The 27,141-nt window shown below is 47.5% G+C and overlaps 1 protein-coding gene and 1 long non-coding RNA gene across 3 annotated transcripts; one reads left to right on the top strand and one right to left on the bottom strand.

The window, feature by feature from the left end:
- Positions 1-777: 777 nt before the first annotated feature.
- Positions 778-16,206, bottom strand: LOC147582455 (uncharacterized). The gene is made up of 2 exons (XM_086700956.1): positions 14,937-16,206; positions 778-1,933 (listed from the first exon to the last, which is right to left on the bottom strand). The coding sequence occupies exon 1, from the start codon at positions 16,003-16,005 to the stop codon at positions 15,313-15,315; it is 693 nt and encodes a 230-aa protein (XP_086557082.1). The 5' UTR covers positions 16,006-16,206; the 3' UTR covers positions 778-1,933; positions 14,937-15,312.
- LOC147582454 (uncharacterized) lies at positions 15,597-19,587 on the top strand. Of its 2 annotated transcripts, none has more exons than XR_015249141.1 (2): positions 15,597-15,721; positions 18,981-19,587. It is a non-coding gene; the product is annotated as an uncharacterized LOC147582454 (long non-coding RNA). The 2 variants fall into 2 exon arrangements; XR_015249140.1 differs by having other exon boundaries at positions 15,600-15,721; positions 18,978-19,587.
- Positions 19,588-27,141: the final 7,554 nt, after the last annotated feature.

The raw sequence follows: 27,141 nt of genomic DNA, 5'->3' as shown, positions 1-27,141 counted from the left end.
TGATTCAATGGCTAGATTTTTTTTTTCTAGTCCTCCTTTCATGGAGAGTTCGGCCCTGCAACTGCCCCACCTTTTTGCTCTCTTGTTCGGGCCTCCAAATGGCACTGGCCCAAGGCCTTAACTCTCATCTCTGCATGGGCCCTACCCCAGCCTAATAAGAGCAGAGGCAGACACACTCACATCCCTGGCTTGCTGTAGCACCACTCACCACTTCTGGCTATGTTTTTCTATTCCTTCTTCACTTCCAGCAGCTGAACTAATTTGGTTTTTGTTTTATCCCATTTTTCTACATAGTAGGAAGGAGTCCACATTAGCCCTCTCCTGAGTCCCCCTTTCCTTCACAGAGACCCAGAAACCAACCAGACCTCAAAACCTCTTAGACCAGAAGCAGATGCCTCTGGGGTCTAGGGTAAATCCTACCTGTAAGAGTATCTCCGGAATTTGACCAGAATCTTTTGGGGAAGAAGGGTCAGGGCTTGTCTGATTACTGACTGGACAATTTCTGCTTAACAACCACCTTTCTGTTCTTGTGCTGGAACGAAATCGGAATGCTTCTTCTCTGCCAATTTCAGAGGGTGAGATCATCCTTACAAAGTCCTTGGAGAGATATAAAGTCAGGAATCCTTTACAAAAGAAATGCATGTAGCATCTGAGACTTGATGAAGGACTGTCATCTTGAGAAACAGACCCAATGGGTCTCTTTGTTGTTGTCATTATTGTTGCTTTAGGAAGAAGGCTCCCCAAGTTGTTTCTTTTTTTTTTTTTTAAGTTTATTTATTTTTGAGAGAGTGTGTGCGTGCATGCGAGTAGGGGAGGGGCAGAGAGAGAGGGAGACAGAGAATCCCAAGCAGGCTCTACACTGAAAGCACAGAGCCCAATGCAGTGCTTGAACACACAAATCGTGAAATCATGACCTGAGTCAAAACCAAGAGTGGAATGCTTAACTGACTAAGCCACCCAGGTGCCCTTTTGTTTTTATTTTGTAAACAAAAATAGCAATAAACCAGGGAGCTTGGCTCTTCATGGAGGGAACACATATGTTCATGGGTCAACAGGCTAACGGGTCACAGCAAAGTACTCTGACAGTGTTCAAAATGATCTCTTTCAAACAGGATTGTTGTGGAAGTCAAGATGAAAGTCAGCAAGTATCTCAGGAAAGGAGAGTCATGAAAAACAGAGCCCAGCTTTTAAAGTCCATTACAGAGACAACCCCCTTACCAACATTCCCAGTGATGGCTTGCTTCCAAGGGACATGAATGTTTAAAGCCCAGTGAGCACCACACCTATGCACCCAGGCTTAAGAGTAATCAGCTGGAGACTAAATGTGAAGAAATCTCCTTAACAGAACTTCTGGCCTTTAGCCTTACTGACGTCTTCCTCTCATGGTATTTCCTCCAGTCCTGTTCTTCAAAGCTCAATACCCTCCTTAGAGTCAGAGCTGGCTCCAAGGGAAAATTTGAGTAATCAGTCATCCACACCTTAGTGGGAATTTAACCCAATGTATTATCCTTCTGGAGATGCTGTCTCTTGAAAATTATCATCTCAGTGAGATAAAAATTCTCCTGAAATTATATGGTGCAGTATGATGAATCAGATGAGACACTCCAACTCCAAATCCCAACCTCTTTCCAAACCTCACCGCTATGCCAGAAAAAGTAGGTTGGAATCTCTTCCCTGAACTATGAGGCTCAGACAGGCCTGTAATCATGAGCTTTCTCTGCCTCAGGGAACTGCAGCTCTGGGCAGACATTGGTGGTGAACATTCACAGGCTTAATTTCTACCAACTTCTCCACCAGTCAGATCTATCTGCTGGAGTCACAGAGAAAATAGGAATGATGAGAAAACTCACTTACTTTTTCTTAGTGAGTTCCACCTCATGGTGAAGTATCTTCAGGGAGCCATCAGCTAATTGCTGAGGGAGATTTCAGCATCCTAGAGAAATAACCAAAGGAATTTTCCTGAAACAATTATATTCACATCAATCCAAAGCCTCATGCACTGAACTCTTTTGAGGGTGTTAATCTCCTTAGGAGCCTCTTATATAAACTTGCTCATACACCATCCACAATTTCTGCTGAAGGGTGAGTCTGTGGGCTCATGTTTGTAACACTTGACAGGTGGGCCAGAGCTGACTGAAACATGAGTGGACACCTGGCTCAGGAGAAACCAACCCACTGGCTCGGCTGAGCCAACCAGATTCTTCCTTTTATTTATTTTTTTTTAATTTTTTTTAACATTTATTTATTTTTGAGACAGAGAGAGACAGAGCATGAACGGGGGAGGGGCAGAGAGAGAGGGAGACACAGAATCGGAAGCAGGCTCCAGGCTCTGAGCCATCAGCCTAGAGCCCGACGCGGGGTTCGAACTCACGGACCGCGAGATCGTGACCTGAGCTGAAGTCGGACGCTTAACCAACTGAGCCACCCAGGCGCCCCAAGATTCTTCCTTTTATTTTTTTTTTAATTTGTTTTTTTTAACATTTATTTATTTTTGAGACAGAGAGAGACAGAGCATGAACAGGGGAGGGCCAGAGAGAGAGGGAGACACAGAATCTGAAGCAGGCTCCAGGCTCTGAGCCGTCAGCACAGAGCCTGATGTGGGGCTCGAACTCACGGACCGTGAGATCGTGACCTGAGCTAAGTCAGATGCTCAACCGACTGAGCCACCCAGGCGCCCCAAGATTCTTCCTTTTAAAAGAGAGGCGCACACAATCAAAAAGAATGAAGTCTTGCCATTTGCAACTACATGAATGGAACTGGAGGGTGTTACGCTAAGCAAAATTAGTCAGAGAAAGACAAGTATCGTATGACTTCACTCGTATGAGGACTTTAAGAGACAAAACAGATGAACATAAGGGAAGGGAAACAAAAATAATATAAAAACAGGGAGGGGGACAAAACATAAGAGACTCTTAAATATGGAGAACAAACAGAGGGTTACTGGAGGGGTTGTGGGAGGGGGGATGGGCTAAATGGGTAAGGGCCACTAAGGAATCTACTCCTGAAATCATTGCTTCACTACCTGCTAATTTGGATGTAAATTTTAAAAAATAAGATTAAAAAATAACAATAATAAAAGAGAAGCCCACAACTAAGATGAAGGCAGCCACTGGATCTGGAATTCCAGACCCGCCAGAGTTCTGCCATGGTGAGCTAAGCCAAATGCAAGATGCAGACAGATGCCGACAGATCTGAGAAGGGGAGCTGCAGCCTAAGGTCAGCCAGCAAGCAAACTGCCGGGGGACTCGTGTGCTCCACCATGTTGGAACTGAGAGGGAAAGGAGGAGAAATCTGAAAGACAAGTCGTTACCCCCACAAAGGCAAGAGCCCTCGCAAGGACAGTGCATCCACTGTGGAACGCTGTGGCAGAAGTGTTCGCTCCATGAGAGGAGAGAGAATGGGCAAATGCATAAAGGGTGCCTACATGGTGAAGAGATCAGGGAGGGATCACAGAACACAGAAAAGTCCCCCTGGCTGCTACCTCTCGGTTCATTTTCCTTCAAACGTTTCTGGTTTCCCCCCTAACAGCTTTTACTAAACTTCTTCCCCACACCTATCGCATCACTTTAAGGTGGAGATCTGCTTCCTTGTCATTAAAAACTCAAAGCACCCAAGAAGAGGTGCATCCATGCTCCTTGCCCCTGCACAAAGTCCCTGTTTCCTCACTCATCCATCCTTTCCTCCTTATCTGAAGAAACACGCCTCCTCCTTTACAAGTCTGAATCTTCCACATTGTGCATTGATCCTGAGGTCTTGGACCCCTGGGACCCTCCATCCATCTTCCATCTCTCCCTCTCTGACAGCACCTTCCTGTCTGCCTGTAAGCGTGCTCCGGGGTCTCCAACTCTACACTCCCCTTCCTCAACTCCAGGATTCCTTCTGCTGACTGCACAGTTTCCCTCAGTCTCCTCAGAGCTGAACTTTCTGAAGGAGTAGTTAGTGTATGTTTCCCCAAGTCTCATCCAACCCTCAACTCACTATGCCCGTCGTATTTGGGAAATGGCTCTGGGGAAACCAGGAGAGCTCTCCACTTCCTCTTGCAACATCTGACCCTGAGGACCCTCCCCTCTATATTGGTTATGGTCCAAAAGGGACATGGAGGATACACAAGCTTGGTTGCTTTTCTCAAACCAGCGCACTCCTCCACCAGTAATCCCTTCAGTCACAAGGAATGGTGCAGTATACTGGGACCAGTTACAGAGACCTACCAGAGTGAGCCGCTGTGGAGGGGGTTACTGGCAGGAGCAGAGGCCTGTGATGGAGGGCGAGAGCCTAGCAAATACATTCTCCAAAGTCTCCTCCTTCCCACCAGCCTCCTGCCTGCCTTCCCCAAGGTTCCCTTGCTGCCCTGCGGCAGGCACTCCTCCCGACTTCTCGACTTCTCACTTGGTTTCCATCCTCCGACCTGGTTGTTCTCCTAATATTCTAACCACTCCTGGCCAGTCTTCACTCATCACTTTTCTTCCACCATCTTAAATGTCCTGTCTCAGATCCTGTGGCTGTTCTTTCTTCTCTTCATAAACTCCCTCTCCCTCTCCCGCTCCCTCTCTCTCTCTCTCTCTCTCTCCCGCCACCTCTAAGCAATTTCATTTCCCACAAGACACCCACCATAACCTCCAAGGTGGTGCTGACCCAGAACTGCATCTTCACTGTTGACTTCTTGCTGACCTCTCGCTGACCTCTCACTGACCTCTCACTGACTTCTCACTGACTTCTCGCTGACCTCTCGCTGACCTCTCATTGAATGCTAACCCCACTAGTCATCATATAATTTCGCACAGGAAAAATGTGAGTGCCCTTAGCACTACACATCCCAAACAAAATTCATTCTCTTCTCCCTCAGACTCTTGTCCATGTTCCCCCTTCATTAACCACAGGCACCTTGACTTCTTTGCCTTTACAAACTTTTGCTACTCCACGAGTGATCCAAATCCTGTGGAACAGATGTCCTCTAGGAACTCGTTAGAAACACGAAATCTCAGGCTCCAGCCAGCTGACTGACTCAGAACACGCACTTCGAGAGACCAAGGTGGCCGATATTCACGGTATGATTTAGATGTGCTAGCTTACAGCATGTGCTGCAGCCATTCCTCCTTCCACGTAACACTGGGATGAATATTCCAACTCAGAGGCATGGCATTCAGACAATTCTGCAACTCGCAGGAACCCCTCTACCCATTCACCGCCCTGGGCTCGAGGATGGTGTGCTGACAGACTTCCTATTGTTTTTAAAAATCTTCCCTGTCCCCTCAGTCCTTCCTGCCTATATCCTTGGAGCACTCTGAAAGGCACCCAGATTACCCTTTTGTGAAAGAAAGAAAGAAAGAAAGAAAGAAAGAAAGAAAGAAAGAAAGAAAGAAAGAAAGAAAGAAAGAAAGAAAAGAAAGAAGGGAAGAAAGAAAGGAGGGAAGAAAGAAAGGAGGAAAGAAAGAAAGAAAGAAAGAAAGAAAGAAAGAAAGAAAGAAAGAAGAAAGAAAATGAAAAGAGAGAGAGACGATTTGGGATTTCCAAAATGAGAAGCCCATCTGTCTGAAAAAGCCCCAGCTGACGTTTGTCACGGGACACCCTGTAGAATACAGGACACTCTACTCAATTTTATCAGGATTTTTATCTCTGAGCCTCAGTTTCCTCATCTATGAGGAGATTATAGTAGCTCCTTTATAATGTTTCCACTTATAAAAGTGGCTAAACGTGTAAAATATGCCCTCCACATGGAAGGTGATCAAATATTCACTGAATGAAGAAAGGAAGTTATTTAACATATCAAAGCCTCTGGGGCGCCTGGGTGGCTCAGCCTTTAAGGCTCAGGTCATGATCTCATGGTTTTGTGAATTCGAGCCCCACATCAGGCTCAAAGCTGATGGTGCATAGCCTGCTTAGGATTCTCTGTCTCCCTCTCTCTCTGCCCCTCCACTTGCACTGTCTCTGTCTCTCTCAAAATAAATACATAAACTTAAAATAATTATTAAACATATCTTTAAAAAAAAAAACATATCAAAGCCTCAGTTTACTCAAATGTAAAAGGAAGAATGCAATACAAGGGTGACTAAATGTAGGCTCCCCAGCCCCGCTATCATACCCTCCCACAGTTCCCACACACGCTCACATACATGCACAAGCATGCACTTCAGGCATGCACAACCCACATGCATGTGCACGCGTGTGTACAGGCACATGCACTCACACACGTGTACTCGCGCTCATACATGCACATGTACATGTGTGTACACACAAAACAGCCACAGGAACTCTGGCCCCTTTCCCCTGATGTCTCCCCCATAGCCTCCTGCTCTCCAGATTCATTCACAGAGTCCATTATAGAGCATCTACTGGCCTACCCACTGCTATCCCAACCCTCCAGCCCTCCTTCCACAGCGGACACAGTGATCATTCCAGAATACAAGACTGAATTTTCTTTTTTTTTTTTTTTAATTTTTTTTTCAACTTTTTTTAATTTATTTTTGGGACAGAGAGAGACAGAGCATGAACGGGGGAGGGGCAGAGAGAGAGGGAGACACAGAATCGGAAACAGGCTCCAGGCTCCGAGCCATCAGCCCAGAGATCGTGACCTGGTTGAAGTCGGACGCTTAACCGACTGCGCCACCCAGGCGCCCCACAAGACTGAATTTTCATTCCTGCTTGAAGTCCTTACACTAGAGCCAGGCCAAACCCACTCTACATCCCCAAATGTGCTGTGCGGTGTCAGGCCTCTGGGCTTTCACACACATTACATTTTCTCTATTGAAAATCTTTGGCTCCAGGGAGCTAACTCCTACTTGTCAAGACTCAACTTAAGCATGGCCTCCTCTGGCTTTCCCTGCTCCCTCCCACCAGAGTGGCCCCTCGAGGCCCTGAGCAACCGTAGCAAGAGATGCGACACTCTTGATGTCACACTGTCCTTCTATCCTTAGACTGTGAGGCTTCCGCTGAAAGGGCGGGCCTACACCGGCCCAACTCCATCTTGTTCTGTGTTCTTTACCTTGACCACGCCTCCTCCCCTTGAGTAACCTCCTGCTCATCTGCCTAGCAGGACTCAGACCCTTCCCCAGCCAATCGGCTGAGGCCACAGCCATTACCTCAACAACTGCCCCTAGGCCCCAATAAAACCTTTGTCCTTTTGAGACTCGCTGCCCCCCCCCCCACCCCGTATCTCACTGCTGCGGTGCAGGTAGGGGATTGAGCTCGAGCTAGCTCGAATAAAGGCTCTTTTGCTTTTACATCGGACTCAGCTCCCTGGCGGTTTTGGGGGAACACAAATTCTGGGCATAACACCGCCAGAGCAAGGACCCACCATCTCTGACTGCGTGTTTCCAGTCCACCATCCCAAAGCAGGGAGCACAGTGGGTGCCCAGTAAATGCTGGTTATTAAGTGCTGGTCCCGGGAGAATTTGAGGAACACTGCTCCCCAGCCCAGCCCACCCCCCACAACCAATCACAGTCCCAGGAGACCAGGGTTCCACCAGAAGGAGCACACAGCCTCCTGTCCCCGGTGACTAGGGAACAGGACTAGACACTAGGACACATTAGGTCTTATCCCTTGAGTTGGAAGTGCAGAGCTGGGGACAGAATCCACGGAATGAAACTTGCAAGAGGCCAACTCTTATGTCTGCACCACTGCACCCAGACTGCCTTGGCCCAACCCCTAGGCCCCACCTCCCTGCAGCTCTTACACACATTTCCCTCTGCTTCCTTCAAAGCAGAAAAACAACCACCCTTTCCAAAAGGCAGGAATGTTGGGGGAGGCGGGATTTGCTTGCCCAGAAATAAAGATCCAGATTTCCTTTCCCAGTCGGAGAGATTTCTCCAGACTGGGCATCGCCACGAGGGCAGCGCACCCCCAGGCCTCAGGACAGCAAGTCTGACCGAGATGCCCCACAAGTGCCCGCATCACAGGGACCCTGTGGTCAAGGATGTGTGAAAGGAGCAGTGTGGAATGGAAACAAGTTCTGCCCACAGCACTGCTGCCTGAGGGAGAAAACAGTCCTGTCCCTCACCCTCCTCTGTAACAGGTGCCATCCCTGCAGATGTCACAGACACATCAAATTTACATTAGTTCAGGGAAAGCCTGCGGCGGACAGGTGCAGTGCAAGGAGCTTGGGGAGGCTCAACATATGAGACCTGACAGGACCTCTGCCCTCAAATGTCCCTGAGCTCCACCCTGGGTGGGGCACCAGTGCGGGTCTGAAGGAATCGGACAGCAGTTCTTGCCGTGGGGAAGCTGACATCTCATTGGAGGCAGGGCACGAGGCCCACTCAGAAAATAAAGAACATCACAAGGCAGGATGTAACCAGGAGCTAAACTGGGGGCATGGACGTGAGCTGCTCTAGAACTTTGAGAAGAGATGAGAGAAGCTATGTGGACAGGGAATATCAGGAAGGTTCATGAAGGAACACCTAGAAGGATGGATGGACAAGGTGGAAAGGACATTTCAGATGGGGAAGAGCTCGTGCAAAGGCACAGAGAACGGTCTGTCGTGGTGCATCTGTAGCAAAGACATGGGTTTCTGCTCATTACATTGGCTATGGCTTATTTTGACTGATGATTCACTTTGAAATCAGCCCTGCCAGGGCTCTATGCTGCCTAGAAGCCTAGGCGGGTTGAGCCATCTTCCTGGCCAGCCATGCAAACAAACCACAGAGCATAGCCAAACCACGGGGAGCGAGTCAGACAAGGAGAGGAAAGTCAGCTTGGGAACAAGCGTGCTCTACTTCTTAAAAGTCCAAGGAGGAAACCTTGTCCTTCCAACCTGTATGCAACGACACCACCTGTGCTTAAAAACACTGAAATTGACGCTAGTGGGAGAGATAGCTGCAGAGAACCGGGGAGAGCTATTCAAAGATTTGTCAGCTTATTTATCCGCCTAGTCTTTCATTGGCTTCACTGATCCATCGAAGTTCCCTGCAAGATGAAATACCCTGAGCTCTGTGGTGGGCAGCTTCTAAAATGGCTCCCCATGACCCCCACCGCCTGGAATTGGTGCTCTGCTGTAGCCCCTCCCCTCAAACGTAGGCTGGACCACATTTTCATACTTCTTTTTTGTTGTTTGCTTTGTTTCGTTTTAAAGTTTGTGTTTAGTTATTTTGAGAGAGAAAGCACGAGTGGGGGAGGGGCAGAGAGAGAGAATCCCAAGCAGGCTCAGCACTGTCAATGTCAGGCCCGATGCGGGGCTCGAACCCATGAACCACGAGATCATGACCTGAGTTGAAGTCAGACGTTTAACCGACTGAGCCACCCAGGCACCCCTCATACTTCTAATTAGGAGAAAATAGTAGGAAAGTGATGAGATGTCACTTCTGAGATTGTATTTTGTCTTGCTCACACTTTCTCTGGCTCCTCTAGCTTGCTCGCCCTGACGAAGCCAGCTGCTACACTATGCGCTGCCCCTCAGAGAGACCCACATGGCAAGGACCTTCTGGTGGCCTCTGGCTGATCAATGAGCTAAATCCTGCCAACCACCACGGAGTGCACTTGGAAAAAGATCCTGCCCAACTGAGCCCAGAGGTGCCTCTGGCCCCAGCTGAGACCTTGACTGAAGCTTGTGGGGCCCTGAGCCTGAGGCCCCATTCGAGCCATTCTTGACCCACAAAAACTGTGGGTCTTGTTTTTTGCCACTAAATTTGGGGGTCAGTTGTTACACACCAACAGATAACAAATCCACTCTCCAATCAGGTCTTCGGTGGTTATTAACGAGATCATATGTGTGCCTGAGCTGATACAATCACATACAACTAGAAATGTCCCCTGAAGCTAAATCTTTTCCCCCAAACTCACTGTTAATTAGCGTGTCTCCCAGTAAAGTTAGTGCACAGTTTTCAGATTGTCCAACTTGAGAATTAACTTACGTGTGTAGAAAAGGATGGGGGAAGCTGGGAGCTTTACATTATGCTGACGTATGCTGACTCTTTCACATCTAGGCAGACGCTGCACATCCCTTTGGAGAAAATCTTCCTTCTCATAGGAGGCAGAGAACCACCTGTTTCCAGAGAACAGGCACCCGCAGACTCAGGTGGGGTATATTCAATACGTCTAACAGCAGGTGTGGGCATGAGAGCTGACCAAGACAGGTGCCAGCTGATCCATCACATCCCAGGTAAGCCCCTGGTCCTGAGGACAGGGTGTGCCAGAACTCTTGGAGGCTTGACAAGGCTTTCCCCCTCTCTGACATTCTGTGACAGGCAGCATTCTGGAAAAAGGGAGTGCCGAGTGCCAAAGGAGAGCCCAGCTGGCTTGTCCCAAACCTGGCGACATGGACAGGATGGTCGTCTCTGAAGATCAAATTGGGGAAAGACACCAAGGGCTCCAAGGAGGAACCCACCAGAAAGTAAAGAGGAAGATGCTGTTTGTGTGCTTGTTTGAATGTCTGTCTGTTGGAGGGGAAGTCATCTGGGCTGGCCTGAAGGAGCCAAGGGTCATAGAGGAGGCAGGGAGCTCCAGTCCCTTCTGTCCTGGCTTTGCAGGTTAGTGACTAAACTTATGAGTGTGTTCCCACAGGGCTAAAACTTAGAGCCCAGCATGGGACCTCAGGAGTTCAGTTCTGAGCAGATTTGGGAGGTGAGATCTCCAAATTAAAAAACACCCAGCACCTGAAGAAACGGGTCTTGAAGTCATGGGAGCTCAAAACTGGAGAAAAGGACTTTTCTTATTGTGGTAATATATACACAACATGAAATTTACCATTTTCACCATTTTTAAGAGGACGATTCAATAGCATTAAGCATATCCCCACTGTTTTGCAATCATCACCACATCCATCTGCAGAACTCTTTTCAGCTTGCAAAACTGAAGCTCTGTGCCCATGAAATAATAACTCACCACCCCTCCCTCTCCCTTGCCCTTAATAACTACTCAGTCCTATTCTACCTTCTGTCTGTATGAATTTGCCTATTCTAGGATCTTCATATAAGTGGACTCATGTAATATTTATCCTTCGTGTCTTAATTTCACTTAACATAACGTCTTAAGGTTCATTCATGTTGTAGCATGATCAGAATTTCATTCCTTTTCAAGATTTATTCTGGGGCGCCTGGGTGACTCAGTTGGTTGAGCATCTGACTCTTGATTTTGGCTCTGGTCATGATCTTGTGGTTCGTGGGATCAAGCCCCACTTGAGATTCTCTTTCTCCCTCCCTCTCTGCCCCTCCCCTGCTTGTGAACACACTCTCTCTCTCAAAATAAATATTTTTTAAAAAGATGTATTACTATTATATTGTACATATATAGCTGACCCTTGAACAACACTGGGGAGTGGGGTGCCGACCCCCTGCACACACAAAAAATCTCCATATAATGTTTACTCCCTTAAAACTTAACTACTAATAGCCTACTGATGTCCAGAAGCCTTACTGATAATATAAACAATCAAGTAACACATATTTTGTGTATGTATTACATACTGTATTCTTATAATAAAGCTGGAGAAAAATGTTAAGAAAATCATGAGAAACTTCATTTACAGTACTATATTACATTTATTTTAAAAAAACTGGGGTGCCTGGTGGCTTAGTCGGTTAATTTTTTAAGTGGATGAATTGTATGTAAACAACACTGTGATAAAAAAAAATTTAAAATGAAAAAGTGCTCCTTTTTTAATAAAAAATATTAAGAAAAGTAAAACTGTTGTTATTTTTCAAGACATATTTTGAAAAATAAAAAGTGGCAACCTTATGTGCATCCCAAATTTTTTTCAAAATGTGCAGGGCTGAAAATCTGACAAGCCTGTGCATTATCTATAGTTATATATAAATTACTCCAAAATTTAGCAGTTTATAGGAATAGACACTTATTATTTGATAATTCCTGTGAGCTGGGAATCTGGATGGGCTTCACTGGGCCCTCTGGCTCAGAGTATTTCAATCAAGGTATCTGCTGGGACTGTAGTCTCATCCGAAGGCTTGACTGAGGGAGGGTTCACTTCCAGGCTGACTCACATGGCTCGTGGCAGGACTCAGTTCCTCTCAGGCTGTTGGACTGAGGAAATCTGTTCTTGCTTTGTGAGCCTCTCCATTGGGCAGCTCACAACATGGCAGCCAGCTTCTAGGATAGCAAGCAAGTGAAGGACCAAGAGAGGGCAAGACAGAACCAGAGACTTTTTAAAGGCTGCCTTCCACAGCCATCAGTCTGAATATGGGGGAGCCAGGTTTGTTGGGGCAGCAGACCTCCTCCAGGATGACAGGAGAAAGGGGGCAGAGGATGGGAGCCACTATTCCTACCTGTGTAGTTATGCGGATGGAAGCTGAGGGGGGTGGTTCTATTTTCTTCCAAAATTAGGGCAGCGGCCAAGAACAGAGAGCAGGTGATACAGTAGGAGGGCTGAAGGGAATGGAGAGCTTTCAAATAGCTGGTGTGGGGAAGTGGGGACAGACACGAGCACAGCACCACACGGGGTGCTCCAGCCGGGACCTGAGCCTGGAAGCTTTAAGCTCCAGATAAGCTACACCCCAAGGCTCCAGGCAGTTTGTGTCCAAAGGAGGAGTCGGTACTGAAATCCACCCCTTCTTCTGAAAAAACCACCTTGTGTGCGGCCAAGGCCCATACGTGATCCCAAGGGGAAGTGGGCAGCCACCAGGAACCTGAATGTGGATGTTCTGGGCAAACGTGAGCTTCACCTGATGCTGAGGGGCTGTGCTCTTGACGTCCTCCATACACAGATACGGCCACGCGGCTCGGTGAGCTATGGCCCTGCGGTGCCCATCCTGCAGGGCCACTCTGCCCAGGGGCTGCCGGCCCTCTCCAGAACTGGATGAGCAACCTCTCTGTCAGATGTCCTGGAAAAGCAGATCCACGCACAGGAAATGAGAGGATCTGAGTCCCAAGCTGCAGTAAAACGGCATTTCCTTTCCTCACTGAGCCTGGGACAGGTCTGTCCCAAAGGTGAATTCAAGTCTCCACTCTCTCTCCTGCTTGAAGGCCTGGGTGCAGCAAAGGCAGAGAGGGCCCTCTCTTTGGAAGAAAGAGGACGACCGTCACAACTCTGCACGGAGGCCCATGCTCCCAAGGACAGTCTGGTGACCCTAAAGAGCCACCATTTCTCGTGGAGGGATATGCAGGACGCTCTGCATCTCACTGCCCTCCACTTGTCCGGGCCTCCGGTACAGCCCTATTCAATATGTCAGCCTGATCTCAGCCGCATTGCTGGGCATGAACAGAAAAGCTTCCCACCTGCAGGGAATAGCAGGAAAGAGAGCAGTGTCCCATTTCCCAGGCCAGGGCAGCCTCATACTGACAAGGTGTGGAGGCAGAGCCAGGACCACCAGGACCACTCTTACACGACAGCATGCTGAGTGAAGCTCAGGAGAGGCCAGCCATGCTGCGGGGATGGAGGCGAGGGCCCTGCATGGACAGTGGGCGGTGAAGTTGACTGAAACGTGGTTTTACACTAGCGGGGAAACTGCTATGAGTCACACGTACCGGTCAAACAGTGGCAAGCCGGTCGGGCATTTTGGTCAAGACCAAGGCACAGTCGACCCATTTGTATCTACTGTTGGGTGTGGCCGGCACTCCCTGCCCACATCTTCTAGCCCAGGCCCTTTCAGATCACCTCTCAGCCGGACCTTGGCCAAGCCAACCATAAAGATGAGTGTAGGAGCTGGCCGCCTCAGAGGCTGCACATCTGCCCTTCTCTCCACCAGAACCATTGCTCACCGAGGAAGAAGCAGGCGTTAAGTAAGACCCAGAGTCCCAAGGCTACCTCCACATCTAGTAATTCAGAATTGTTTTGAATAACCAGATCCAATTTCTAAACCAAGGCAGATTCACTTTGGGCCCTCGTTTTAGATACAGCCAGAGACTGTGGAATTGTATAAAATTTCTGGGCATAGGAGACTCCATTTTGAAGCTCCGTTTTCTTTTCCAACTAATGAACTCTTGAACTGGCCCAGAAGCGGCAATAGCTTTACAAGCAGTTGCTCATAACATTTCAACACAGACGCCTGGGTGTCAGTTAAACATCCGACTCTCGATTTCGGCTCAGGTCATGATCTCACTACTCATGAGTTTGAGCCCCGCATCGGGCTCTGTGCTGACAACTCAGGGCCTGGAGCTTCCTTCAGATTCTCTGTCTCCCTCTCTCTCTCTGCCCCTCCCCTGCTCGCGTGCTCTCTCTCTCTCTCAAGATAAATAAACATTAAAAAAAAATTTCAACAGAGCAACTGGCATTTGGGTCATGTGAGGTAGGTAATGTTAATTAATACCAGGGATAGTTTCATTTGATAGCACCGATAATAAAATAATCAATAACAGTAATCAGAAGTGGCTTAACCAGTCAGCACCAAATTAGAAGGGTTTTTTTCTTCTCTTCTTTATCTAAATCACGTCATTACTCCTTCCTTCCTTCTCTTAAAAAAAAAAAAAAAAATCCTTGCTTTCCCCCCATGAGCACTTTTCTGGTTACTCCAGACTCTCTGCTCCCCAAACTGCAATTCTGAGACCCAAAATAAAGGCCTTTGTTCTTTTTCAGTTTTGCCTTTTTTTTCTTTTTCTTTCAGTTGCCAAGACAAAGGTGCTCTGGTCACACCACAGCCCAGGACCTGAGACAGACAACACACTGACCTTGGGGACACCAACATTCTTTTCTTGTCCCCCCTGTAGCTGTGGACTGAAAAATCAGCCCAGCCTTGCTGTGTTCCTTGTGCCAAAGGAGTAGGAGCCAAAGAGAAAACAGGCAGGAGAGAACAATTTTGAGCAAGCTATTTACAGGCAGATTCACTTTCTTGCTTTCAAAACCTGAGCTATAAACCACCAGAAAACTGCAATTTGCAATCAAATGGCAAACGCTCATACTTATGGCTGGGGGATGTCAGCTTCCTGAGGATCTAAAATGGTGGGTACGACATGGGCTTTAGCCACCAACAAGTAGGAAAGAGAGAGGGCCTGGGGCTTGGCACAACCGTAGGGGGCCTTTTGTGTGTAAACGCAGCACCTAATTTAAGGCACGCACCTGAGTGGTCATCCACCAGCCCAGCCGGAAGGCAGAGCCCAATTCTCCGCTGCTCCCTTTTCGGCAGGAAGCCAGGACTCCAGGCCCAGCTGTCCCAGGCAACAGCCATTTGCTGCATCCAGTCAAGGGGGCAGCAAGAAACCACAGAAATCTAAAAGGGCAGAGAGAAAGTTTTCAGTCTAGGGGCCGGTGCCCTGACACCAGCTCGTTTACCCCTGCCCTGACCCTGGATGGGAGGCAGGATGGCCTCATTTTACAGGGGAATATTCATCTCTTGTGTTCAGAGCACTCTTGGGGATTTTCCGAGCGAGCAGCGGGGAAGGAGCTGGTCCAAAGCGATACCGTGCTTGCCCGGTCACTGTGGCCGACTGGGGCCTCAAAGAACCACTCTGGTACCAGCGACCATTGCCCTTTTGGAGTCTCCACACGCCCCCTTGTGGTCACTGCGCGCCCCTGCAGCTTCTGTCGCTCGGGTCACAGTCCCCGTTATCCCGGCCACACCCGGGGGTGCCGGAGACAGATGTGGCCCGGCGGGAGGCCCGGTCAGCCTTCCTCCCAGAGGCAGGTCTGGGCTGACTGAAGCACCATCCGGTCGACCGGGTGCGTCCGGGGCTCCAGACACAGGTGGAGGCGGCGGCAGCGCGGGAGGAGTCGCGGGATGACCTCTGCCCCTCCCCTCCAGAACCGAAATCCGGGACGGCCGGCGCCCGCGGGGCCTAAGAAGTGCCTGACGCCTGCCTGGCGGTCGTTCCCCAGTTTCCCGGGAGGATCGGAGGGAGGCCGCGGTGCGTGAGCTCAGGGAGCTGGGGGAGGCAGGGGCCGCGAGGGCTCGGAGGGCGCCCCGGCCAGGCCCGCAGCGCGCGCGACTCCCCAAGGCGGCCCTGAGGTTCCGCGCCCCCTTACGGCCGGCGCGGTGCGCCCCGCAGGGAAGAAAAGGACAAGAAGACGGAGAAAGGGCCTTGCCTGGTGACTGTGTTTGTCTCCTTCGTCCCGACTCCGCGCTACTTTGCCCGCTTGCGCTGAGACAGGCTTGGGGAGGCAGTGCCCCCTGGTGGCCTCTGGCCGTCATGGCGACTGTCTTCTTCCTGGGCACCACTCGGGTTTCCCCCAGGTTTATTTTGTCCTCCTGAGCAAGCCAGTGCTTCCAGCCAGTCACACCTTCCTGGGGCGCGGGGGTACAAGAGGGGCACAATAACAACACAAAATAGCTTTTTTCTGGTTCAACCCCACCTGCAGAATTGTGGATACTGTAGACCGCGACAGGTTCCAACAATTAGTTCAACATACCCCAGGGAGTCTGGGCCACCTTGTGACATAAGCTGACCCTTTCTCTGTCCATTGGTCTCCCTCTATTCCCAATACTCAGCTCTGACCTTCAACATGGCCGCTGGCGGAGGCCCTCAGGGATAAAGCTCTGGTGCTCTGTGCCCCCTGAACTCAGCCTTACTCAAAAGTTGTCCTTTCCCTCTCACCTTAAGTGACTTCCCTTAGGACCCTCATGCAATTAGCCAGTCAGTATTATTCCACTGCCTCCCATGGGTCTCAAATTAGAATACCAAAACTAAAACCCTTGCTATATTGGCAAGGTACCTTTTTTTAAATTTTAATATTTTAAACCAACAGTGCTCTCGAATACTATTTTTTACTGAGAAAGTGCTAATTGGTTATAGAGGGGAAAAGCAGAGAATGAGGACATCTGGATACCAGCCCTAGTGGTCACCAACCGACTTTGTGATTCTGGAGGTCTTTCTGTGCCTGGCTGGTCACCTGTTAAAATGGCAGGTAGTGAGGACAGAAGCCTGGAATAGTAGGGCCTGTGGTGTTCATATGGGGAGAGGGAAATGGAGATACCTGGAGAAGGAACTTGAAAAGGAGACAGTAGAGCAAAAGATGACAGAGTGGACATCATGGTGTTGTTTCAGCCCCACCCACCCCAGATGCTGAGCCCTGTAGTACATCGAGGATCTGGAACGGTGGGGTGACCAGGGAGGTGCTCATGAAGCCAGGCGTGGCCCTGAGGAGAGGGCGCAATAGGTGTGGCAGGCATCCAACCCAGACCTGGCGGAAGACATGGATGGATTTGTCCCCAAACACATGAGTAAAACTCCTGAGAACTTTCAGAAATGCCTGTGTCATTTGGGGTGGTGGTAGACACTGAGGTCCTATAGTTGTAAGGGACCCTGAAGTTGAAGAAATAAAGCTAATGGATGGACCCCAGATTAGCTGCTCCTGAGGATACCCAGGGGACACAGTCAGGTTTCATCTTGATCACTGGAATCCTGGTGCCATGCATATATACATCGTGCACTTTGCCACCCTTGGAATAGAACCAGTTTATTCATCAGGGAAATGGTGGAAGGGCATCAGTAGGGAAGTCTGGTGCCCATAGTTGGACATGGCCCCTCAGTGCTCCCTGCTGGTCTTGGAGACCCCAGAAGGCAGTGATGAGGCAACAACTGAAGAGCCCCCCACAGGCTGCTGAGCCTCTACACAGGTCTAGAGATGTGTCCAGATATTCAGGAGGGAGAAAAATACAAACAGCTTTACCCAAGCTTGTGGAGATTCCTGATCACTCCATGTTCCTTGGAAAAAGGATGCCTGAAAGCACTCTATAAGTTTCCTTTCTCGGGCCTTAAGTTTCTAGGACTGTCTTCCTGGAGACTGTGGGGAGCAAACGATATCAGATGTGCCAGAATCTGGGACCCTCTCCAGATAGGAGCATGCAAGCTGGATCCAGCAGTTCCTGAAGCCCACTAGATCCATCCTGCCTTTCCAGTGACATGCTCCAGTAAATCCACTTTTGTGCTTCAGTGCAAGAGAGTAGGATTTTTCTTTACTCATAACCAAACGAGTCCTCTTGCGATATGAGAGCTTGCAGAGACTTCACAAATGATTGGATATGGGCCAACAAGAGGGCGACATCTCAGGCAATGGCAATATGAAGCGTGATTGATTGGGAGGACCCCAGTGCTCTTAAGAGCGACAGAAAAATTAGGTAGTTGGAGTACAAGTCTGTGCTTCTGAATTGTCGGTGTAGGCTGATCCAATAGACTTTAGATCACAAAAGGTCTGGTTTTACGCTTTCATCTGGCAGGTTAGTCTCTCTTGCAATCACTAAACCCCTCCCACCCTTGCACTTCAGATATCGGAACTCCACACTTAATTTTGAAGTGTATTGAGTGCCTGGAAAAAAAAAAAAAAAACCACACACACACACACAATAATGAAATTCTACCCAAGTCCAAATGGCATGAACTAGCTACACACAAAGAGCAGAGGCCCCTGTGGATTGAGGATTATTAAACATGAAGTATGTTTGTCAGGAAAAACCTTTGTTTATATAAACAGAAGAAGCACCACCATGGTAACCCTGCTTGGTTTGCTCTGCAGCCCATAAAGGCCTCCCCACCAAAATCCCGCCTCCTTTTTCACTGCTAGCCTACATTTTTTAAAAACATCTCCAGCCAAAATTCCATGATCTGCCTGCTTGGTTTCCAGGCTCAGAAAATATCATTTTAAAAGTGCTGGGGAACTGGCTGAAACCACTGCCAAAGCTTCTAAATGAAAGCTCATTTCTCACACACACACACTCTCACACACAAAGACACATTTTGTTTGCCAACTACAGTATGCTTTTCCTTTTTTATGCAACCCAAGTTTCCTTGGGCCCCACAGGCCTGCTGGGCCAATGAAATAACCTTAACATACGGCCAGCAGTAACCCACATTTGCTCTGGGTTTTTCTCCCACCTGCTCACAGAGGGCTTTGGTCTCCAAGGTACTGTTCCTGAGTAAGAGGTGTACTTCCATGAGGCCCTTGAACAAAGCCACTACTTGACTATGCGGCGCAACCTCTCTCTGTGGTGGTATCCACCCACAGAGCTCCCCCAACACCTCTATACTCTGCCCGAAAATCAGGCCACTTGGTGATGTGTGGTGAATCTGGGGAGAATCCCCTATTTTCCATTGTGTTCTTCTCAATTAACGCACCCCAAACCAGGCTGCTGTGCTCACTGTCTTATCGTCTTGTTGACATTTTTAGCAGAAGATGCCCCTGCCTTCCAAAGAACCCAGCCACACATCCAAGGGCTGGCCCACGTGGGGGCACCTGGCTCTTCTCCGGCAGCTAAGCTCAAAGTCATCCTGTCTGATCCACAGGGCCTCACCTGAATAGGCTTCTGGGGGACCCAGCCCACCCATTCTCCGCGTCCAAACACATCTGACCCATGTGGGGATCCCCGAGTGGGGATCCCTGATCCACCTAACAAGAGAGGCCATTAGGAATGCAGCAGTGACAGCCGCCTTCTCATCCACCGCCTGAGGCACAAGATCCAGGCTCAAGCACTGGGGAAAGGATGGCTCTACTCCGAAGAGAACAATAAATTGACATCAGATCATTTTCCAACAGCTTTTCCCACTTCTTCACATTTGCCACATTGCATTCTACATTCCAATTTCCAAAAGGACAGGAGCATGAATAATATAAGAGAGAGAAAAAAAATTAACTGGAATCAAGAACTTTATCATTTTCAAGCATGAGATTTATGGCTGAGCATCGGGTATGGCTTTTACCCAAAATGTTCTCCTCAAGATACCAGGGAAACCAGACCTGCACGGACATAGTGATGTTGCAATAAATTGAGTTAAAGTCATTTATTAAGTTTGGTCAAATTCCGGGGGTTTTTTTTCTTGGCTTGCTATAGTTTTTGCTTAATTTTTAGAGTTCTGAATTTGATAGAGAATACATAGTTTCTTCTCTCTCGATTACCTTCCCATTCACATTTCTGGTAAGTTTTACCTTCCATATGCTACATGTATTACATATGTTACACATAGTACAGGATTAAAAGTCCTTTCTTACACATTCTCTCGAGTAACAAGTGTTTAAGAGCTTGAAGGCCCCAGTTCATTCTCAACTCAGGCTTCAATTCACACATTTCCAACTCAACCCAGGGTAGGTGGGAGCCAAAAATGACTTTTAGAGAAGGGCAACTTGGCTTCCCCTGGTGTGTTTCAGTCCAAGCTTCACACCGAGAAAATGATGCCTCTGCTTAGTTCTAGCCCCAACCAAGGAGCAGGAAGAGAAGGTACACAAATTTCTGCATCAATCAGGCCTTTTCCATCATTACTTTCTTCAAAGTGTATATACCGATACCAATTCCCACACCACTGCTGGGGGGGAACAAAGGCAATAGGAAATGTAGATAAAATTAAATTTCCTTATAACTTGCAGCCCATTGACAGATACTTGAGGCGGGCAGAATATGACCTTCTTCCAGGGACTCCCAACTGTCTTGATGTTAATGCTTTGCTAGAGGGAAAAACAACCTGAGCTTGACAATTGCTAGGCCTCCAGGGTTCGGAGTCTTCTTCAGTATATCCTTTCGGGAACTTCCCCTTATCTTTACTTCCCCCAGTTCCCAAGTATGTAATCAGTCACTCATCACAATCCCAGGGCAGCTCTGTCTGCCCATGGGTCCTGTCCCTGTGCTTCAATAAAACCACCCTTTTTGTACCGAAGATGTTTCAATTCTTTCTTGGCCATTGGTTCCAAATCCCAACACTTCAGACCTAGTCATTTCGGTGTCTTATGTGGGGCTTTGAGTCTTCTTGTCTGGACTTTGAGCCTTGGTGCAAATTTGGTGAGTATTTCCTCTCCTCTCTCTTTACTTTCATTTCAGGGAGTATGGTCTTTTTGGAACACTCTCACGTTGTTTGCTCAGGCTGCAGTCCTCTAACCCATGGCTACTCTGTGGGGAGGAGAAAGCCTGCTTTTTGGCTGGAAATTAGTACCCTGGCCGGAATGGTAATAAGACCCAGAAACTTGATGCCTCTCTTTGTTTCTGTCCTTATACAAAAAGTGGTCAGTCTCGGTCACAGGACAGCCACCAAAGTCACAAGGATGGCTGCCAATCTTAAGACTCCCGTATGAGGGTTGCCTGGATGGCTCAGTCGGTTGAGCGTCCGACTTCAGCTCAGGTCATGATCTTGTGGTTCGTGAATTTGAGCCCCGCGTCGGGCTCTGTGCTGACAGCTCAGAGCCTGGAGCCTGCTTCGGATTCTGTGTCTCCCTCTCTCTGCCCCTCCCCCGCGCGTGCTCTGTCTCTCTCTCTCTCTCTTAAAAATAAATGTTAAAAAAAAAAAAAAGTTTTCCTCCTCATTGGTCTAATGTGATCCCCTCCACATCTCTGGTCTAGCCGCTTCTGGTCCCAGGGGCCTCCACTCAGAGCTGACCAATTCCCAGCAAGGACCATTTCCTAGGAAGTTGGTTGTAAAGACATGTGTCTTTACACATGTCTAGGAATGTTGCCTAGACCATGATGGATTTCTATCTTTACTGTTTCCTGTCAATGTCCTCTACTGACTACTTAAATTACAAAATTGGGTAATTTCACCTTGTAAAACTTTTCCAGTGTTTTCCATGGGTTAAAAAAACGGTGGGTTCTTACACAGCCTTCTCAGCAAGGCAAGCCAACGTGCAGCATGGCCTTCTCAGCAAGAATTCTTTCTCGGCTGTCGGCCCCAAACTCCCAACATTTCCACATCACCACCAAGCAATTAACTCAGTTCTGACGCTGTCTACGCAGACATAGCATCAGATTCCACCGGGACTAACCTCACTCCAGGTGCCAATTGCATGCCCAGGCTGTCATCCATACTTCCAACAAGACTGGCTATAAATCAGAGGTTCCCACGGCCCCTTCCTTGGGTTTAATTGATTTGCTACAGCAGCTCACAGAGCTCAGGAAACCCATATACTCGCTAGATAACTGGTTTATTAGAAAGGATATTAAAGGATATGAATCAATAGCCAGATGATGTGATACCTGTACATAGGGCAAGGTATGTAGGGAGGGGCACACAGCCTCCCTGCCCTGTCCGGACACACCGCTCTTGCTGTACCTCCGTGTGTTCGCCAACCTCGAAGATCTCCAAACCACATCCTTTTGTGTCTTATGGAGGCTTCATCGCATAGGCATGAGTAATTCACTAGCCATTTTGACTGATTCTGCCTCCAGCCCCTCTCTCCTCTCTGGAAATCAAGGGGTGGGACTGAAAGTTCCAGTCATCTAATCACATGATTGTTTCCCCTGGCAACAAGCCCCCATCCTTAGGTGACCCAGGGACTTTCCACGTCACCTCAATAACATAACAAAGGACATTTAACAAAAGAGATAAACTTTAGGACATTTCTCACTTAGGAAATTCCTGGAATTTTAGGAACTCTGTGCAAGAAACTGGACAACCAAATATGTATTTATTATAAATCACAGCACCACAGCATGCAAGGTATTTTTGCTCTTATTTCACTCAGAGTCATATCTGCAGGGCACATAGTTAGTGCTCCTTCCTATACCATGGTCCAAACAATAGACTTAAGTAGGTGGGTCCATGAATATAAAGAGATAAGAAGCTATTGAACCGATGTAATGAATGTTTTCCCCTCCAGGGAGACAGAGAGCCACGAGGTTGTACAATTGATGTGGTTTGAAGTGGGGCTCAGGAGCCAATGGCCAAGAGAATTCTTGAGACATCTTCAGTGCAAAAAGGGTGTTTTTATTACAGCACAGGGACAGGACCCATGGGCAGAAAGAGCTGCACTGGGATTGTGAGGAGTGACTGATTATATATGATCTTCTAACTTACGGAGGAGAGAGTGACGTTAGGGTCCCAGGAAATTGAGTCTATAGATTGCTGGAGATTGCTTTTTTCTTGTAAATCGTTAAGATAGTTCCAAGTTGATGGAGTTCATGTCCTTCAAAACTGTGATCTCTATCAGTTAACCATTTGTTTTTCCCTTTGTTCTTGGGGAGTCAGGAGTGCATGAGGAATGTCACACATATCCCACGCAAGGGGGGGTGTTGTGGTGTATTAGCTTGTGCTTTGTCCTCAGCTTGCCTTTTGCCGTCTCACCACAATGGACCCAATGAAGCTACGAGATCTAAAGACTAAAGACTGTTTCTTACAGTGTGTGGACTTTTGCCACCTACACACAGATCATCTTTGATGATTGTTAAAAATGCATATTCCTGGGCCACAACTCCACCCGCTGAATCATAATCTCAGGTATTGACCTAAGAATCTGCATCTTTTAATGGGCTCTTCGGACATGTTAAAATTTGAGAGCTACTTTCCCAAGGCCGAACAGGAGACATTGTGTCTAAGGGAGACGCAGTAGTCCCTTTTTGCAAAATTGTGCTCTCCTGGGAAATAGTGATGACCAGGATACCAATCAGGTCCTTTAGGAGTTAGAGTTGTACGGCTTTAAGCCCCAAGTTCACATCACCTAATGGCACAAAATCTCAAACCATGAATGTAGAAAGCAATCCTGGACTGGTTAATTCCTAGGCACCTCACAGAAATAAATGCAGACCTTCTCTGAAGAAAGAAGGCACCTTCAACCTAGGCCTCGAAGAATTCCCAAAAGTAATTCTCCGAGGAACTCACAGCTAAAACAAAAAGCACACAAAGAAATAAGGCACCAGGAGTGAACATCAGCAGAAACAACGGGCAATCCAGATATTGGAAATATCAGGTATAGACTTAAAAAGGTAAGTCTGCATATCATATTTAAAGAAGTAAAAGACAAGGTTCAAAATAGCTTCAAGGGAGAGAAAATAGTGACCAAAGTTGAGAAATAACAAAAAGAATTTCTAAGCATATAGTTGAAATTTGAAAGTCAGTGGATTAACTATAATCAGGCACAAAGGACCCTTCTAGGGAGATAGGCAGAGTTATTTTGAAAGAAGTTTCCATTACCATTTTTATTCAAATTGTACTGGATGCCCCGGGCAGCAGAGTTAAGGCAAATTTTTTTTTTTTAATGTGTAAGGATTAGTTGGGAAGAAACAAACCTGGTATTATTCATGGGTAAGAGAATAGTGCACATAGAAAATATCCACTAGAGTTAATAAATCAATTTAGCAAAGTTGCAGTGAACAAAAGTCAACATAGAGAATTTCATTGTATTTACTTTTTTTTTTAATGTTTATTTTTGAAGGAGAGAGAGACAGAGTATGACCAGGGGAGGGGCAGAAAAAGAGGGAGACACAGAATTGGAAGTAGGCGGGGGGCACCTGGGTGGCTCAGTCAGTTGAACCTCCGACTTCAGCTCAGGTCATGATCTCACTGTCCGTGAGTTCGAGCCCCGCGTCGGGCTCTGTGCTGACAGCTCAGAGCCTGGGGCCTATTTCAGATTCTGTGTCTCCCTCTCTCTCGGCCCTTCCCCCACTCACGTTTCTCTCTCTCTCTCTCAAAAATAAATAAACATTAAAAAAAAAAAAAAAAAAAAAAAAAAAAAGAATTGGAAGCAGGCTCCAGGCTCTGAGCTGTCAGCACAGAGCCCGAGGCCAGGCTCAAACTCGCAAGCTGTGAGATCATGACCTGAGCCAAAGACAGATGCTCAACCCCTTGAGCCACCCAGGCGCCCCCATTGTATTCTCTATACCAGCAACGAATTGCTAGAAAATGTAAATTTATGTCTTTGTAAAAATATTTTTAAATACCATTTACAAGGACAACAAAAATTACTCGGAATAAATACAACAAAAGAGAACCCAAGTTCTCTGAATCCACTTGCTTGTGGCTACTGTAACAAGTTACCACAAATGTGAAGATTTAAAATAACAGAGATTTACTCTCTTAACAGTTCTGGAGACCGGAAGTCCAAACTCAGCATCACTGAGTTGAATTCAAGGTGTTGGTAGGGCCACATGCCCTCTGGAGACCCCAGAGCATCCATGTCTCGCCCCTTCAGTGGCTGGTGGCTGCATCGTTACAGTCGCTGCCTCTGCAGTCAAAATGCCTCACATCTTCTGCATCAATTCTTCCTCCCACTTAAAACGTCTTTACAAATTTGATTCTGTCATTTGCCTTTTTTTTTCTCTCACTTATGATAGCATGTGTGTGATTTGGGATTCTGAGCTTGTTTTTTGGAAAGTGCTTTGAGGCTTATATTGAAAGTTCCCTGCTCCAGAAAAAGATTTGGGTTGGCTTCTGCCAGGTGCCTGGAGGCTCCATCAACTCAGGATCACTGTAAAATAACCTCTCAGGTTGAGGCTTTTTTAGGACAAACAGGTAGGGCAAATGTCTGCACAAAACCTGCATGATTCTAGCTGTGGTAAGGAATTCCCGTGGGAGATTTATCCCCGATCCACCACAACCAAGGCTGAGGCCTGCCCTTTCCCTTGTCCTAATCCTCTCTGACATATTTCCTGGGTTACTCTTTTGCCAAGAATGTTTTCCATTCTGCTGACTTCCCACCTTTCTCTAGACTGTGGCTTTGTCTCCTGCCCGCCATGGGCAGCCCACTGGAATTGAAAAGATCTAGCCTCCAGGAGAGGAACAGATGCCCCCACCCCCCCCCCACCCCCCCCAGAATTGCCACCAGCTTCCATACTTGTCACTTCTCTTCCTAGTGCTTTCTTACCTTTTGCTTCTGAGAACTTTTTTCTTGATAAGAGATTGTTTTCTTCTGCATTCCCATCCAACATTAACTTCTCTATCCCAGGAATTTCCTGTTATCTAGTCTCAATATTGCCAGAAATTCCTGCTGCCACCTCTCTACATATATGGGCCTGCAGTTTATATACAAGAATAGAGAAGGTAGGGTCCCAACCTTAGCTACAAGAGAGAGAAGCAAAAAGTTCTGGCAGAGAGGCACCACTACCTGGGTGCTTGTGGAGGCCAAAGGAAACACAAAATGGATAATGGAAGAGAAAATGTATTGGTATGTGTGTGTACACGTATGTATTTAAGTAAACTATGGACTCTTGACTAGTTGTACAAATGAGGGCTTAATTAGCAGTGCACGTTCTTTCCCTGATATGTATACGTTTATATAATTAATCAACTTGGCCCCTCCCTCTTCTAAGTATTCCACTTAAGACTATATGACTTTTATACTAAGGGGGATTGTGACTAAGGGAGAGAAACGGACAACACATAGAGAGAAATTTGTGAAATTTATCTCCTCTTCTTGGGAAGAGGGTGTGTATTTCAACAGGGGTTCTTGCAACATATCAACCAGAATCATATCCTTTTTGATCCTCCTTGGAAATTTAAATATGGACACAAGGGTGAGTATAGATGCTGGGTAATCCCAAGGGTGAACTGCGCTGGACAATGTCTGTTGAGTATCTTGCGCCAGCCCACCCTTCTAAGTTCTCCTTTCTACTGTATACCTATCCACAGAGATCCAATTAGATTTCACCAATGAGAGCCACTTGCACACAACCTGGAACGGGAAAGTAGAAATAAGTATTCTCCAGCGGTAAACTGCAAACAGGCTAATGGGCATCAGACAGCTAATGTGGGATCTGCCAACAGCTTCCACGCATCTTTCTGGCAGTCACCCACCCTGGTGCCACAAGACCTTCCAACAGTTGTGGCTCCTTGCAATTCCTACACGGGCAGATTGCACAGGGGCCTCATTCCCCTTTCCCGAGGCTTCCTCACGGCTGTGTAAGCCCCAATTCCCCATATTAAATCCTTTCCCACTGGAAATGCCAGTCAGTAGTGATTTATGACTTCTTGACCAAACTCTAACTCAGCAAATAAAAGCACTGAAAGAAAATAAATCAAAATGCTATTTAGAGTGTAACTTAAGGTCAGCAAGTGGTTTATTAAGCAACTGCTATGGCAAAGTCATTGTGCTTAGGCAATGAGAAACACAAATATCATGTAAGCAGAGCCCATGTGTCCACAGGACCTTCTCATATGGTGTGTGTGCCTAGTAGACCCACCAGGATGCTAGGCAGCTCAAGGTAAGAATGGAAAAGCAAGAGCTGGCTGTTACTTTTTGTGAAGGGTTATCCATTTAAATAATGATCCAAGTTTTGAAGCATCCTGTTTGGGCCTAAGTCAAGCCGTAACAGATTCTTTAATTTAAAAAATAACTTAGGGGAGCCTGGGTTGCTCAGTCGGTTAAGCGTCCAACTTCCGCTCAGGTCATGATCTCACAGTCCGTGAGTTTGAGCCCCGTGTCGGGCTCTGTGCTGACAGCTCAGAGCCTGGAGCCTGCTTTGGATTCTGTGTCTCCCTCTCTCTCTGCCCCTCCCCTGCTCGTGCTCTGTCTCTCTCTGTCTCAAAAATAAATTTAAAAAAATAAAATAAAAATAACTTAAAAATCAGCCTTGTCTTGATAGGATATCAACATTCTCCGAGCTGCTCTTCCTTAGTTTCAGCAATGTTGAGCCCAAAAGAAC

This window comes from Puma concolor, chromosome A3 (assembly GCF_028749965.1).
Source record: "Puma concolor isolate L17-30 chromosome A3, mPumCon1.1.hap2, whole genome shotgun sequence".
Taxonomy (NCBI): Eukaryota; Metazoa; Chordata; class Mammalia; order Carnivora; family Felidae; genus Puma; species Puma concolor.
This window is presented reverse-complemented; position numbering and strand designations above follow the sequence as displayed.

What these genes read in the sequence shown, in the direction of transcription:
- LOC147582455 (XM_086700956.1), bottom strand. Translation starts at nt 16,005, where the DNA reads ATGACGGCCAGAGGCCACCAGGGGGCACTGCCTCCCCAAGCCTGTCTC.